This window comes from Vipera berus, assembly GCF_964194415.1.
Source record: "Vipera berus genome assembly, chromosome: 1".
Classification (NCBI taxonomy): domain Eukaryota; kingdom Metazoa; phylum Chordata; class Lepidosauria; order Squamata; family Viperidae; genus Vipera; species Vipera berus.
Genome location: NC_138202.1, coordinates 10,051,927 through 10,064,436, shown reverse-complemented (window position 1 = coordinate 10,064,436; position 12,510 = coordinate 10,051,927). Strand labels below are relative to the sequence as shown.

General features: G+C 47.3%; 1 protein-coding gene across 1 annotated transcript in view; it reads right to left on the bottom strand.

Annotated features, from left to right (window-relative positions):
* NDUFS7 (NADH:ubiquinone oxidoreductase core subunit S7) overlaps nucleotides 1–12,510 on the bottom strand; it is a 21,009-nt gene extending 8,499 nt beyond the window's left edge. The window contains exons 1-6 of the mRNA XM_081346731.1: nucleotides 12,387–12,510; nucleotides 5,914–5,950; nucleotides 5,576–5,644; nucleotides 3,874–3,991; nucleotides 1,206–1,385; nucleotides 149–195 (exon numbers count right to left, since the gene is read on the bottom strand). Of these exons, the coding sequence (XP_081202857.1) occupies nucleotides 149–195; nucleotides 1,206–1,385; nucleotides 3,874–3,991; nucleotides 5,576–5,644; nucleotides 5,914–5,950; nucleotides 12,387–12,402 (467 nt within the window). The 5' untranslated portion in view covers nucleotides 12,403–12,510. The remainder of the gene's footprint in view (nucleotides 1–148; nucleotides 196–1,205; nucleotides 1,386–3,873; nucleotides 3,992–5,575; nucleotides 5,645–5,913; nucleotides 5,951–12,386) is intronic.

Here is a 12,510-nt window from a genome sequence, read left to right as displayed (position 1 = left end):
TATGGAGAACGATGACCTGGGCGGTTGTGTTGCATAAATGCAGCTGCAGTGCTGAGAACAAACAAACAAACAAACACAAAAAAATGAGAAAACGAAAAAGGGATGGGAGCCAGTCCTGAGGATAATAAAATACTGCGTGCGAACTTACCTCCCCATGGACACCACATAACGTGGCTCGGGCATCTGATCATAAACCTGCAAAGAAAGAAGTGTGAAGATTTGCATTTGATTTATTTATTTATTTATTTTAATCCCATTTATATCCCGCCCTTCTCCGAAGACTCAGGGCGGCTTAGACTCTAAGCACAAATCAATGCATGCCTACTTTAGACCATGGAGTGCTAAGACCCTAATAAGGTTGAAAAGCTACAATTTCTCCAATGTCTGGCTTAGAATGCAGCAGGGGCCAACATTATGAGTTGCTATCCGATTTTCCCTCTCAAAGGATCATAGGGGTGATTTATTCCAGACTTTTTTTTTCTCTGCAGCCCCAAGACAGATCTGTCCCGTTCTGAAGTCGTCATCTCTCTCTTTTTTTTTTGGCTGGTTTTTCCCTCTATAGCAGAGGTGTCAAACTCAATTTCATTGAGGGCCGCATCAGCATTGCGGTTGCCCTCAAGGGGCCGGGTGGGTGTGGCCAGGGTGGGTGTGGCCTACTGGGTGGGCATGGCTAGAGTGCGTATGGCCTGCTGGGTGGGTGTGGCCAGCTCTACATCGTTCACATCAAGGGTGCCTATGGGGGCCTGGGCAGGAGTGGGACAGATCTGGGGGTCTCTGGCAGAAGGAGGGTCTCTGGGCCAGGGCCAAGGCAGTGGGGGCCGTTCCCTCACTGTTTCCAGGATGGCTTCGCGGGCCACATGAAACCACTTCGCGGGCCGGATCCGGCCCCCGGGCCTTGTGTTTGACATGTCTGCTCTATAGCAAGTTTGATCGCACTGCGTTCAGCAACGGGGCAGCAAAAGGGCTCAGGGCCCTGTCCGTCTGTCTGCTTGCTTTTCTGCCACTCTGCCTAATTCCTTTCGGATATTCCACGAGGTTGGGAAGAACAAAAATGCAATGGAGGATCGGTTCAGAGAGATGAAACCTGATCCAGCTCCTTGCACTGCTGCTCCCTACTAGTTCTACAAACCTTTACCTCTGGTGTGAGCGGACAAAAGGCCACGCGGTTCCCTCCCTGACAGGCTGAGTAAAGGCCATAGTTGTACCTTCCGGAGGGCTGGGGCCATCTTGTTGGTCAAAGTGCCGGCCACAATCATGACGTCGGCTTGCCGGGGACTGGCCCGGAAAACCACCCCAAAACGGTCCATGTCATAGCGGGGAGAGGCCATGTGCATCATCTCGACGGCACAACACGCCAAGCCGAAGGTCATTGGCCACAAGGAGCTCTGAAGGAAGGAAAGGGGAAGGAGGTGAATGTACGGCACAGTGGTCACCCTGCGTCCCTCTTATGCCAAACAGCCCTGACCACGATTGCAGGCTAACATTGCTTGGCCCTCACTGTTGTACCCTATCATGGGTCCATGTTACTTGTGGGACCGTCTCACCCCACTGGGATTGGCCCGTACCACTCGTACAGGCAGAGGAGGCATGCTGTGGGTCCTGCCCTCTGGAACATCTTGTTTGCACCCCCCCCGATGTGAGGTTGGCCCCCACCCACCTATTCTTTCATAAAGGCCTAAAGATCTTAGCTTGGGACCCCACTGGGGGAACAGCACAACGGAGGTGGTTGATTTGAGTAATAACAGATCCCACCTCTTCCCCACTGCGCCCCCACCCTCCCCACGTGTCCTTGATTTAAGTCTCTGGCTTTAATTTATTTAGGTTTTAACACAGATATACTTTTATACTTTTTTACAAATCAATCAATCAAAGACGCTACTGCAATCCCAAATATGCACTTAGTGATCCTGAGCTATAAACAAAGGATGATCTTTGCTGCCTCTAAGTCTACATGACGACCGTGTGGCCCAGCAATCGCTCTTCCACTCTTGCCTGCGTTATCGCTTAGGACAGCCCGAGATTTGTTCTAAATAAATCAGTATCTTCTTCACGCCCATGAGGACTAGGCACTCGTGATGTAAGCCAAATTAAAATGCGGCATTGCTGAAGCATCTTTATTCACTGGCAGAGTGCTGGATGCTGCGGAACGTCGACAGACATTCTAACTGCAGCAGAAAGAGGATGGCCAGCGATAGCACATCGACCGATAATCCAAAGTTTGCAGAGAAGAGAGGAATTCCTCTTTGGCGTGGACAGTATTTCTCAATCTTGGCAACTTGAAGATAGGTGGACTTCAGCTCCCAGAATTCCCCAGCCAACCACGCTTGCCAGGGTTGAGAAGCAACGGACTAGGAATGAAGGGCCACAAGGGTGGGGAAATATAGACAGGTCCTCGGTTTATAACCATAATCACACTGGAATGTCTGTTGCTAACTATGATGGTTATTCAGTGAGCTGTGCCCATTTTTATGACTATTTTTTGCCGTGGTTGTTAAGCAAATCACTGCAGTTGTTAAATGAATCGTGCAGTCAGTAAGCGAATGCGGCTTCGAACATTGACTCCGTTGGTCCGGGAAGGTCACAAAGGGAGATCACATGAGGCCAGGGCGCCACAGTTATGACATACTGGTTGCCAAGCGCCCAAATTTTGATCACATGACTGCAGAAGATACTGGTAATAAGTTACAGGTAGTCCTCGACGTACGACAATAGAGCCTAAAATTTCTGTTGTTAAGTGAGCTTTGTCCCATTTTATGACCTTTCTTGCCACAGTTGTTAAGGGAATCGCTGCAGTGACATGGCTGTTGAGTGAATCTGGCATCCCCACTGCCTGTCAGAAGGTTGTAAAAGGGGAGCCCACCAGCCCATGGCAACCGTCATAAATATGAACCAGCTGCTAAGTATCTGAATTTTGATCACACGATCACGGAGATGCTGCAACGGTCATTACATGTGAAAAAGGGTCATAAGTCCCTTTTTTTCACTGCCACTGTAACTTCAAATGGTCACTAAGTGAACTGTTGTAAGTCGAGGACTAACTGTAGTGAGAGGAAGGGACCAATGTTGATTTATAGTCATGCCTCCTCTAGTTCAGCACACACACACACACACCAACCTTTCGGGCACCAGGGACCAGTTCCATGGAGAGAGGTTTTACCGTGGACCGGAGGGGGTGTGTGGTTTCATATGCTGCCTGCATCCCACAGATGGGGCTTTGCTTGTTTGTGCAGACCGGTTGCTGGCATGCCACGGACCAGTGCTGGTCTATGGCCCAGGGGTTAAGGACCCCTTCTCTAATTCATTGAAAAGCAGGATGCAAGGCTGTCATTTAGAATAGAGGAATAACTGGTATCTAATGAATTTCAAAGAGATGCTTTTGGTGGGAACCGGGGGGGGGGGGAGATTCAGCCGGTTCGCACCGATTCGGTAGAACCGGTAGCTAAATTTTGTTGCGCTCGGAGAACCGGCTGAACGCACACTGCTTCCGGAAGTCTGTTCTAGGCCTCGGAAGCCTGGAGGAGGTCTCCCAGGCCTAGAACAGCCCACCGGAAGTGCTTGATGTCACTTCCAGAAATCCGGTCTAGGCCTCGGAGGCCTGGAGGAGGCCTCCCAGGCCTTGAACAGCCCACAGGAAGTGCGTGGATGTCACTCCCGGAAGTCCGTTCTAGGCCTCAGAGGCCTGGAAGTGGCCTCCCAGGCCTTGAACAGCCCACAGGAAGTGTGTGGATGTCACCTCTGGAAGTCCGTTCTAGGCCTCGGAAGCCCAGGCCTGCATCCACGCAGAGAACTGGTTGTTCAGATATTTGAATCCCACCACTGGTGGGAACCTACTTCAAACAGGATAAAATTCAGCTGGGAGGCGCTCCTACTTACTCGACGGATCCAGTTGACCAAATCATCTAGCTTGGTGACCACATATTCTCCTCGACTGCTGGGAAGCGGCGGCTTCCTCTGAACAACAGCACTGCTCTTCTCCTGAACCTGGACAGAACTACAAGAAGAAAAGAAATGTATGGTTCTGAAACAAAGCACACCACCTTCCCTGAGGTCAACTTCCAGTCCTGGAATTGATAAAAGCAACTTCTGAGTTCCGTGCCCAGGGACCCCCCCCAAAAGTTCAACATCCTGCCTCTGACGTTGTCTGAATGGAAGCATCAACAACGGGACGATCAGGTTTCACGCTTAGCGGCAGAAGAGAATATTCTGTAGCTCAGGGATGAGCTGTGAGGTCCTTGGGTGCTCTCTGAGCTGGGTTGTTTTCCTGCAGACATTTCATTACCGAACTAGGTAACATCATCAGTGCTAGAAGGGAGGGGGATTTTTTTTCTCTCTCTCTCTCTCACTCCCTACTAGCACTGAAGATGCTGGTTGACTGTTGAATTCTGGGAGTTGAAGTCCACACACCTTAAGAGCTTCCAAGATTGGGAAACATCTGCTCTATGGAAGAAATGAGGTGACCGCCCACCCCTTCAATCATGTGTAAACGTGCACGCAAATTTGTCTTCTCTGTCTTGCTTCTCACCCACATTGAGGTGAGGTGAGAAGGTGTAACGCTGGATGAATAAATACGCAGACAGGGAATTAGCAAGTAGAATTGTTTAGCTGTCATGGTTCCGACAGATGAAACTCTTCCAAGAACTTCGAGGTGTTGTTTACCTTAAAGAATCTTTATTCGAGTAGCATGGCATCGGCACGTACATGGTTGAAGCCAAAATCTGAATTCCCCACCCCTGAGCACATAGTATCAAAGCACAATTCCCTCCTCTAATTAACAGTCATAAATCACATTCTCCAGTTAGTTTGAAATGCAGGCTCTCCCTCCAGTTCCCCAGCCTGCCAATTCTTATCATCTCTTATTTCAAAAACCTTGGTTCTTACACTAGTTACAATATTGTTATACAATACTCTTATGTCTACGAGTAAAACATAAGGAGGACATTAGGCTTATAAAAAGGTCCGTATTTGATACCTGCTATATTTATTCCCCTTCTAAAAACACGGTGTATTGATTTAAATGCTAGTACAGGTAGACCTTATTTAGCCACTGCCTCATTTAGCAACCCTTCACAACCGTGATGACAATGGGAAGGAAACTTTACAGCCAGTCCTCGCCAGTTATGACCTTCGCAGGGCCGTACAGTCAAGGAAAGCTGGAGTAAGATCATAAGCACCATTCTGGTTTTGCTTAGCAAACGTTTCACTTAATGAGAGTGTTGCCAGTCCCAATTGTGGTCACTGAACAAGGACCACCTGTAGCATATTTAAGTTGCTCGAAATTCAACCCCAATTATACCCCAGTCTGAATGACTTTTTTTCCACCTCAACAGAGATTAAGTAAAAGTTAAATAAGCTTGTGCATAAATTTCTGTGTACTGTAAGGTTGTCTAAATATCCCTGCTGAGCGAATGACACCATTCTCCAGCCTGTTGATAATGCCCTCCCCCCCAAACATCCCCTGCATAGAAGAATTGACCCTTTCTATAAGCAAAGTCTTCTGAATGGATCAGCCTAAGAATTGGAGTAAATAAATCAATGAAAGAGTTAATTATCAGGTAATTCCAGGAGCAGAGAATACCTGTCTGCGCTCTCGGTTGAAGATGTCTGATGCAGCAAGCGGGCCGAACTGGTGGAACCCACAATGGGCCTGTTGAAAGAACAGCCAACAGTTAGAGAGAGTCTTAAAAGAGGGATTGCACAACAGCAATACAGGATAGGGAGCCTATGTTGAAAACATACAGTATGTAGACAGCTGTAGGGATGACCGTGGATCCACCAGTAATTACTAGATCCACCAGTAATTTAAGGCAACTGGAAAACACACTTAAAATATTTCTATGGGACTCCAGTATCCTGCTTCTGTCAATTCAGCTTTGGGAAAAAGTTCTTTGCAGAGCTGACTTTAGGCAGACTTACCTCAAAAGGAACAAGCCACGTGGGACCACGCAAGAAACTGAAAAAGAAATAAAAGGCTGACGTGAAAATATGGGCCAAAATATTACGGGAGAAAGAAGCGTCAAGAATTAACACATGGTTAGCAACAAGGCTTTATCCAGAGAAAGGATGCCCAAAGGGCCAATGATATGAGCTCCTCCCACTGCTGACTCAGCCAATGGCATTTTTACTCCCTCCTCCTCAATTTGAGTGACAAGAAAGGCTTTGGGAGAACTCCAGAGGAGGCCATGGAGCCATTTCCAACCTTTGCCTTGACTCAAGAATGCAATTCAATCACCATGAAGCAATTAGCAAATCAAAAGCAGGATTGGTTGGGGAATTCTGGGAGTTGGAGTCCACACCACGTAAAGCTGCCGAGGTTGAGAAACATTGCACTAGAACAGGGGTCTTCAAACTTGGCCCTTTTATGACTTGTGGACTTCAAATCCCAGAATTCCTCAGCTAAGTCATAAAAGGGCCAAGCTTGAAGACTCCTGCACTGGAAGGTGCATACAAATTGTGACTTGTTGCTACCACCCAGAAGTCACCAGGATTTTGCAGGCCAGAGCAGGGAGGTTTTTAAGAAGAGATTGGACAGCCATTTGTCTAAAATGATACAGGGTTTCCTGCCTGAGCAGGGGGTTGGACTAGAAGACCTCCAAGGTCCCCTTTCCAATTCTGTTAATTCTACAGTTCTATAAATTGAGGACCATTCCTGGAGGGATAGACTTGTTTTTGAAAACTTAGGAACCCATCCTTAATGCAGCAATTTTGATAACTTCTGAAAGCATTCAGCATCCAAACAGCAGTCACATTTGCACGATAGTCTGGCTTTCAAACTAGCTAACCAGGTTTTAATGTAGTGTGTTGCAAGAATCCAGCAAGATGTTTGCGGTGTGATCACATGATCGCCACTGGCAACCTCTGCAGACTGCTTCTGACAAGCAAAATCAGTGAGTGAAGCTGAATCCACTTAGCAACCACACAGTTCACTTAGTGAGCATAACAGCATAAAAGGTCGTACAATTGGGCGCAATTCATTTAACAACTGCTTAGCAACAGAAATTATGGTCCCAATTATTGTCATGAGTCAAGGACTGCCTGCATAAGAAGGATCCCTCCTGCAGCTTTCTTATGACTAGTTTTATAGGATAGAACAGGGCTTTTCAACCTTTCCCCCCCATTGTACCACTTTTAGGATATGGCAACATCCGAGTACCACCAGTCGCCTAACAAGGTGTCAAAAACTTGATGACCAAAAAAAAAAAAGGAAAAAAAGTGATGAAGTACAGGTAGTCCTCGACTTACAACAGTTCGCTTAGTGACTGATCAAAGTTACAATGGCACTGAAAAAAGTGCCCCCCAGGCCACAGCCGAGCAAGACACCTGCCCGCCCGGCGGTGCTCTTCCTCCTGTCCGAGGTTTTCATTCTTGTGAGCATTTCTGTTGAGGATTGGCAGCGGGGGTGGGGGGGGTGCTTGGTTTTTATTTCCCCCCCTCTGCTGGGTGGTTGCAGCAGGTTTTGGTCACTTCACAGGACCCTGGGACACTGAGACCATCATAAATATGAATCAGTTTCCAAGGATCTGAATGTAAATCACAAGACCCTGGAGATGCTGCAACATTCCAGCTGATCGGCGCTTCTTCTGGGCTCAGAAGCGCCAGGATCAGCGCTGAGCTCCAGCTGGAGCCTGGTGCTGATCCTGGCGCTTCCGCTGAGCCCTGACAGCCCTGCAGCTCCAGCCGTCTCTCGCTCAGGCTTGTGCGGTGCTGCCACCTGTTCAGCTCATTCCCCTCCCCCGCTACCACTTTTCTAGGATGGTCGCGTACCACCTTCCAGGTGCCAATGTACCACAGGTGGCACCCGTACCACTGATTGAAAAGCCCTGGAACAGAGAGCAATTCAGAGTGGAAAACCCGTCTCTGATTTTTTTTTTAAAAAAAATAAGATATTGGCCAAATCTTTAAGAGCGCAACATTTTTGCTGAAAAAGAGCTCTACTTTCAAAAGAGGAATTCTCTTTCTTGTAAGATGCTGGCCCAACCATCAACAGGAGACACTTCTTAAATTTACCCCCACTTTCTCTTTGCTAGATGAGGAGCTTTTCTTGCAATTTTCCCTAGCTACGGGGTGTGCTCTTTCCCCCCCCCACCTTCCTCTTTTAAAACTTCAGTGTATTAATAGGGATTTTAATATTGTTTGAGGATTTTTTTTTTGTTGGTGGAAACCTCGAGGGTCTTCTAGTCCAGAGATCCCGAAGCTTTTGGGCACCAGGAGCCGGTTACGTGGAGAGAGGTTTTTCCGCGGACCGGAGGGCGCGTGGTTTTGTGTGCTGCCTGCATCCTGTGGATGGGGCTTTGCTTGTTTGTGCGGCCCGGTTGCTGGCATGCCGTGGCCTGGTACCGGTCCACGGACTGGGGGGTTGGGGACCCCTGTTCTAGTAGAAGGGAGAGAGGCAATAAACCAAGAATACTGGACACACTAATTTTCTTATGTTCAAGGGGGAATTAGTTTACCAACAAGGTCCTGCCAATCGCAAAAAGGAGGTTGGTATAAGAGTTGTAGTTTGTTGCCAAACTGGTTCTGTGCTTGTGTATCTGGCCTTGTTTTCCCTGTCCAAGGAAGCAGCCATCTCCACTTTCCTAATTCGGAGCTCAGACTGGTAGATAGTCCCCCCCCTTCTGACAGGTTCTTTCCAACCATTGAAGATTTGTGGAGACAAATGTTTTTGAAGCCTTTTTTCCCCTCTCCAATGCAGGGGATCTTCAAACTTGGCCCTTTTATGACTTGTGGACTTCAACTCCCAGAATTCCTCAGCCAGGCAATTCTGGGAGTTGGAGGTCCACATGTCTTCAAGCTGCCAAGGTTGGAGGCCCCTGCAGTAGAGGACAGGGGGCCTGGTGTGCTGTGGCCCATGGGGTCACAAAGAGTCGGACATGACTTAGCAACTAAACAACAACAACAACAACAACAGCTTTTAGTTGTCATTGTGGGCAAAAGTGGGAACCGGGAGTATGAGGTGCACTGCCTTGAGCTCCTGAATAGAAGAGGGGATATCAATTGAAGCCAACATGAATAAAACAGGAAAGAAGCTGGAAACTTGCTTTTCTTTATCAGTGGCATTGTGTTGGACCAGGGGTAGGCAACCTCGGCTCTTTTATGACTCATGGACTTCAACTCCCAGAATTCCTGAGTCAGCTATGCTGACTCAGGAATTTTGGGAGTTGAAGTCCATGAGTCATAAAAGAGCCGAGGTTGCCTACCCCTGTGTTGGACTGATCAAAAAAGCCCAGTCCAACACAATAACACTGGAGCAGGGGTGGGTGGGGAGAGAGGGACAAGAAATCCAAGAAGAAACCAGCATGGCTGCACAAAGATCTCGCTAATAAACTGAAAGACCCCCCCAAAAAATAAGTACAAAAAATGCAAAGACACATAACTAAGGCAGAATTATCAGCAGATAACCCAAATCGGCAAAAGACAAAGTCAGGAAAGCAAAGACTCGGAATAAACAAAGACTTGGTACAAAAGGCAAAGATAATAAAAAAAAGTTTCTTTCAACATATAAATCACAAAATAAAAGTCAAGGAAACAGTCTGCCCACTAGAGAGAGAAGATGGCAAGGAGGTAACAGGCAGTAGAGAGTAAGCAGAGCTGCTCAACTCATTCTTTGCATCCGTCTTCACGCAAAAAGAAACTATAGCCCAACCTACCAAAAATGTTAAAAGTAAAAGACAGAAATAAAAATTAAAATAAGCAAGAAAATGGCAAGAGAACTGGTGTCTGATCATAAATATAATATAAATATAAATCATCTGAATATAAATCATCAGACCTGTTGGATTACATCCCAGAGTTCTGAAGGAGCTGGAAGATGTTATCTCAGAACCATTGTATCGTATCTTTTAAAAATCTGGGAGCACTGGGGAGCTACCAGAGAATTGGAAAAGAACTGAGTGATTCTCATCTTCAAAAAAGGAGGGGGAAAAACCAGACCCAGGAAACTACACACCAATCAGCCTAACATCAATACCTGGGAAGATACTGGGGAAAAAAATAATCAAAACACAGATCTGTGAACATCTAGAAACAAACAAAGTTATAACTAGTAGTTGGCACAGGCTTGTTAAAAACAGATCATGCCAAACCAATCTTATTTCATTTGTTGACAGAGTGTCTAAATTAGTAGATCAATGAAATGCTGTGGACATAGCATACTTAGACTTCAGGAAGGCTTTTGACAAAGTAAACCACAACCTACTTCTTGGTAAACTAGAAAAATGTGGGATAGACAGCATCACCACCATTTGTAACTGGCTGACAAACTGTACGCAACAAGCAGTCCTTAATGACACTACATCTACATGGAAGGAAGGAAGCAGTGGGGTACCATAAGGTTCCATCCTAGGCCCAGTACTCTTCAATATCTTCATAAATGACTTATATGAGAGAATAGAAGGGGAACTCATCAAATTTGCAGATGACACTAAGCTGGCAGGAATAGCCAACACACCAGAAGACAAGCTCAGGATCCAAAAAGATCTGGACAGACTTGAACAATGGGCCCTATCCAACAACATGAAATTTAATGTGGAGAAAAGCAAGTTTTTACACCTAGGCAGGAAAAACCAAAGGTACAAGTACAGACTAGGTGAAACTTGGCTCAAACACAGTAACGGTGAGAGGGACCTTGTAGTCCTAGTGGATGATCACTTAAACATCAGCCAGCAGTGTGAGGCAAAAAAGCTAATACAATCCTTGCTTGTATAAACACAGGCATAGAATTAAAATCGCATGGCATATTAGTACCACTTTATAAAGCCTTAGTAAGACCACACCTGGAATACTGCATCCAGTTTTGGTTACATTACACAAAAGATGTTGAGACTTTGTAAAAAGAGCAAAGAAGAGCAATTAAGATTATTAAGGGCTGGAGATAAAAACATATGAAGAACGATTGCAGGAATTAGGTATGTCTAGTCTAGAGAAAAGGGACGCGGTGGCTCAGTGGGTTAGGACGCTGAGCTTGTTGATCAGAAGGTCGGCAGTTTGGCGGGTCGAATCCCGAGTGCTGCGTAACAGAGTGAGCGCCTGTTACTCGTCCCAGCTTCTCCCAACCTAGCAGTTCGAAAGGACGTAAAAAAAATGCAAGTAGAAAAATAGGGACCACTCCGGTGGGAAGGTAACAGCGTTCCGTGCGCCTTTGGCGTCTAGTCATGCCGGCCACATGACCACGGAGACGTCCTCGGACAAGCGCTGGCTCTTTGGCTTTGAAACGGAGTTGAGCACCAGCCCCTAGAGTCAGAAACGACTAGCACGCATGTGCGGGGGAACCTTTACCTTGTCTAGGGAAAAGAAGAACTAGTGGGGACATGATAACAGAATTCCAGTATTTGAGGGGCTGCCACAAAGAAGACGGAGTCAACCTATTTGCCAAAGCACCAGAAGGCAAGGCAAGAAACAATGGATGGAAACTAATCAAGGAGAGAAGCAACCTGGAACTAAGGAGCAGCTTCCTAACAATCAGGACAATTAACCAGTGGAAGAGCTTGCCTCCAGAAATTGTGGGTGCTTCTTCACTGGAGGTTTTTAAGAAATGCATGAACGGCCACCTATCTGAAAGGGTATAGGGTCGCCTGCTTGAGCAGGGGGTTGGACTAGAAGATCTCCAAGGTCCCTTCCAGCTCTATTCTAATTGATTGAACTAAACCCCATTAACCTGCTGGGCTTTATTCTCCAGCCAAAGAGGAGAATTGAGGATGATTTAAGAAGGGAAGTTGAGACGTGGGGAGCCCCTAAAATTTTGGGGAGTGGTTTTCAGGGGCGGGGGGGCTAAGAAGGGATGTCTCTCAATGTTAGCCACTTGAAGACCTGCGGACTTCAACTCCCAGAAGTCTGGGAGTTGAAGCCCGCATGCTTTGCAAGTGGCCAAATTAAAAAGCACGGGTTTAGACCAGGGGTAGGCAACCTCGGCTCTTTTATGACTCATGGACTTCAACTCCCAGAATTCCTGAGTCAGCATAGCTGACTCAGGAATTCTGGGAGTTGAAGTCCATGAGTCATAAAAGAGCCGAGGTTGCCTACCCCTGGTTTAGACTTTAGAGCAGGGGGTCTTCAAACTTGGCCCTTTTATGACTTGTGAACTTCAACTCCCAGAATTCCTCAGCCAAGCACATTGTCTGAGGAATTCTGGGAGTTGAAGTCCATGAGTCATAAAAGGGCTGAGTTTGAAGACCCCTGCTTTAGAGGATCCCTGCTCTGAACAGGGTTGGACTAGAGGACCTTTAAGTCCCCGCCAAAGTGAGTGGATGGAACGCCCCCTCCCCTACAAATGTTCTCCACTATCCACGCTGAACATCCCCTCTCCCGGCGGCGGCTAGTTCCTGTTGTCCTTGAAGCCTCCTCCTCCCCCTCCCACCAAAAAGCAGCCTCCCCCCCCCCCAGCTCCCACTCACCGGGCAGCGCAGCCATCGCCGCGTCTCCCTCCCCTCCCCCGCAGCCCTTCAAGCCACCTTTGCTAGCTGCGGACAAGACACAGGCGGTGCACCCTCCCTGCCGCTCCGGGTTGCAACCGGAGCC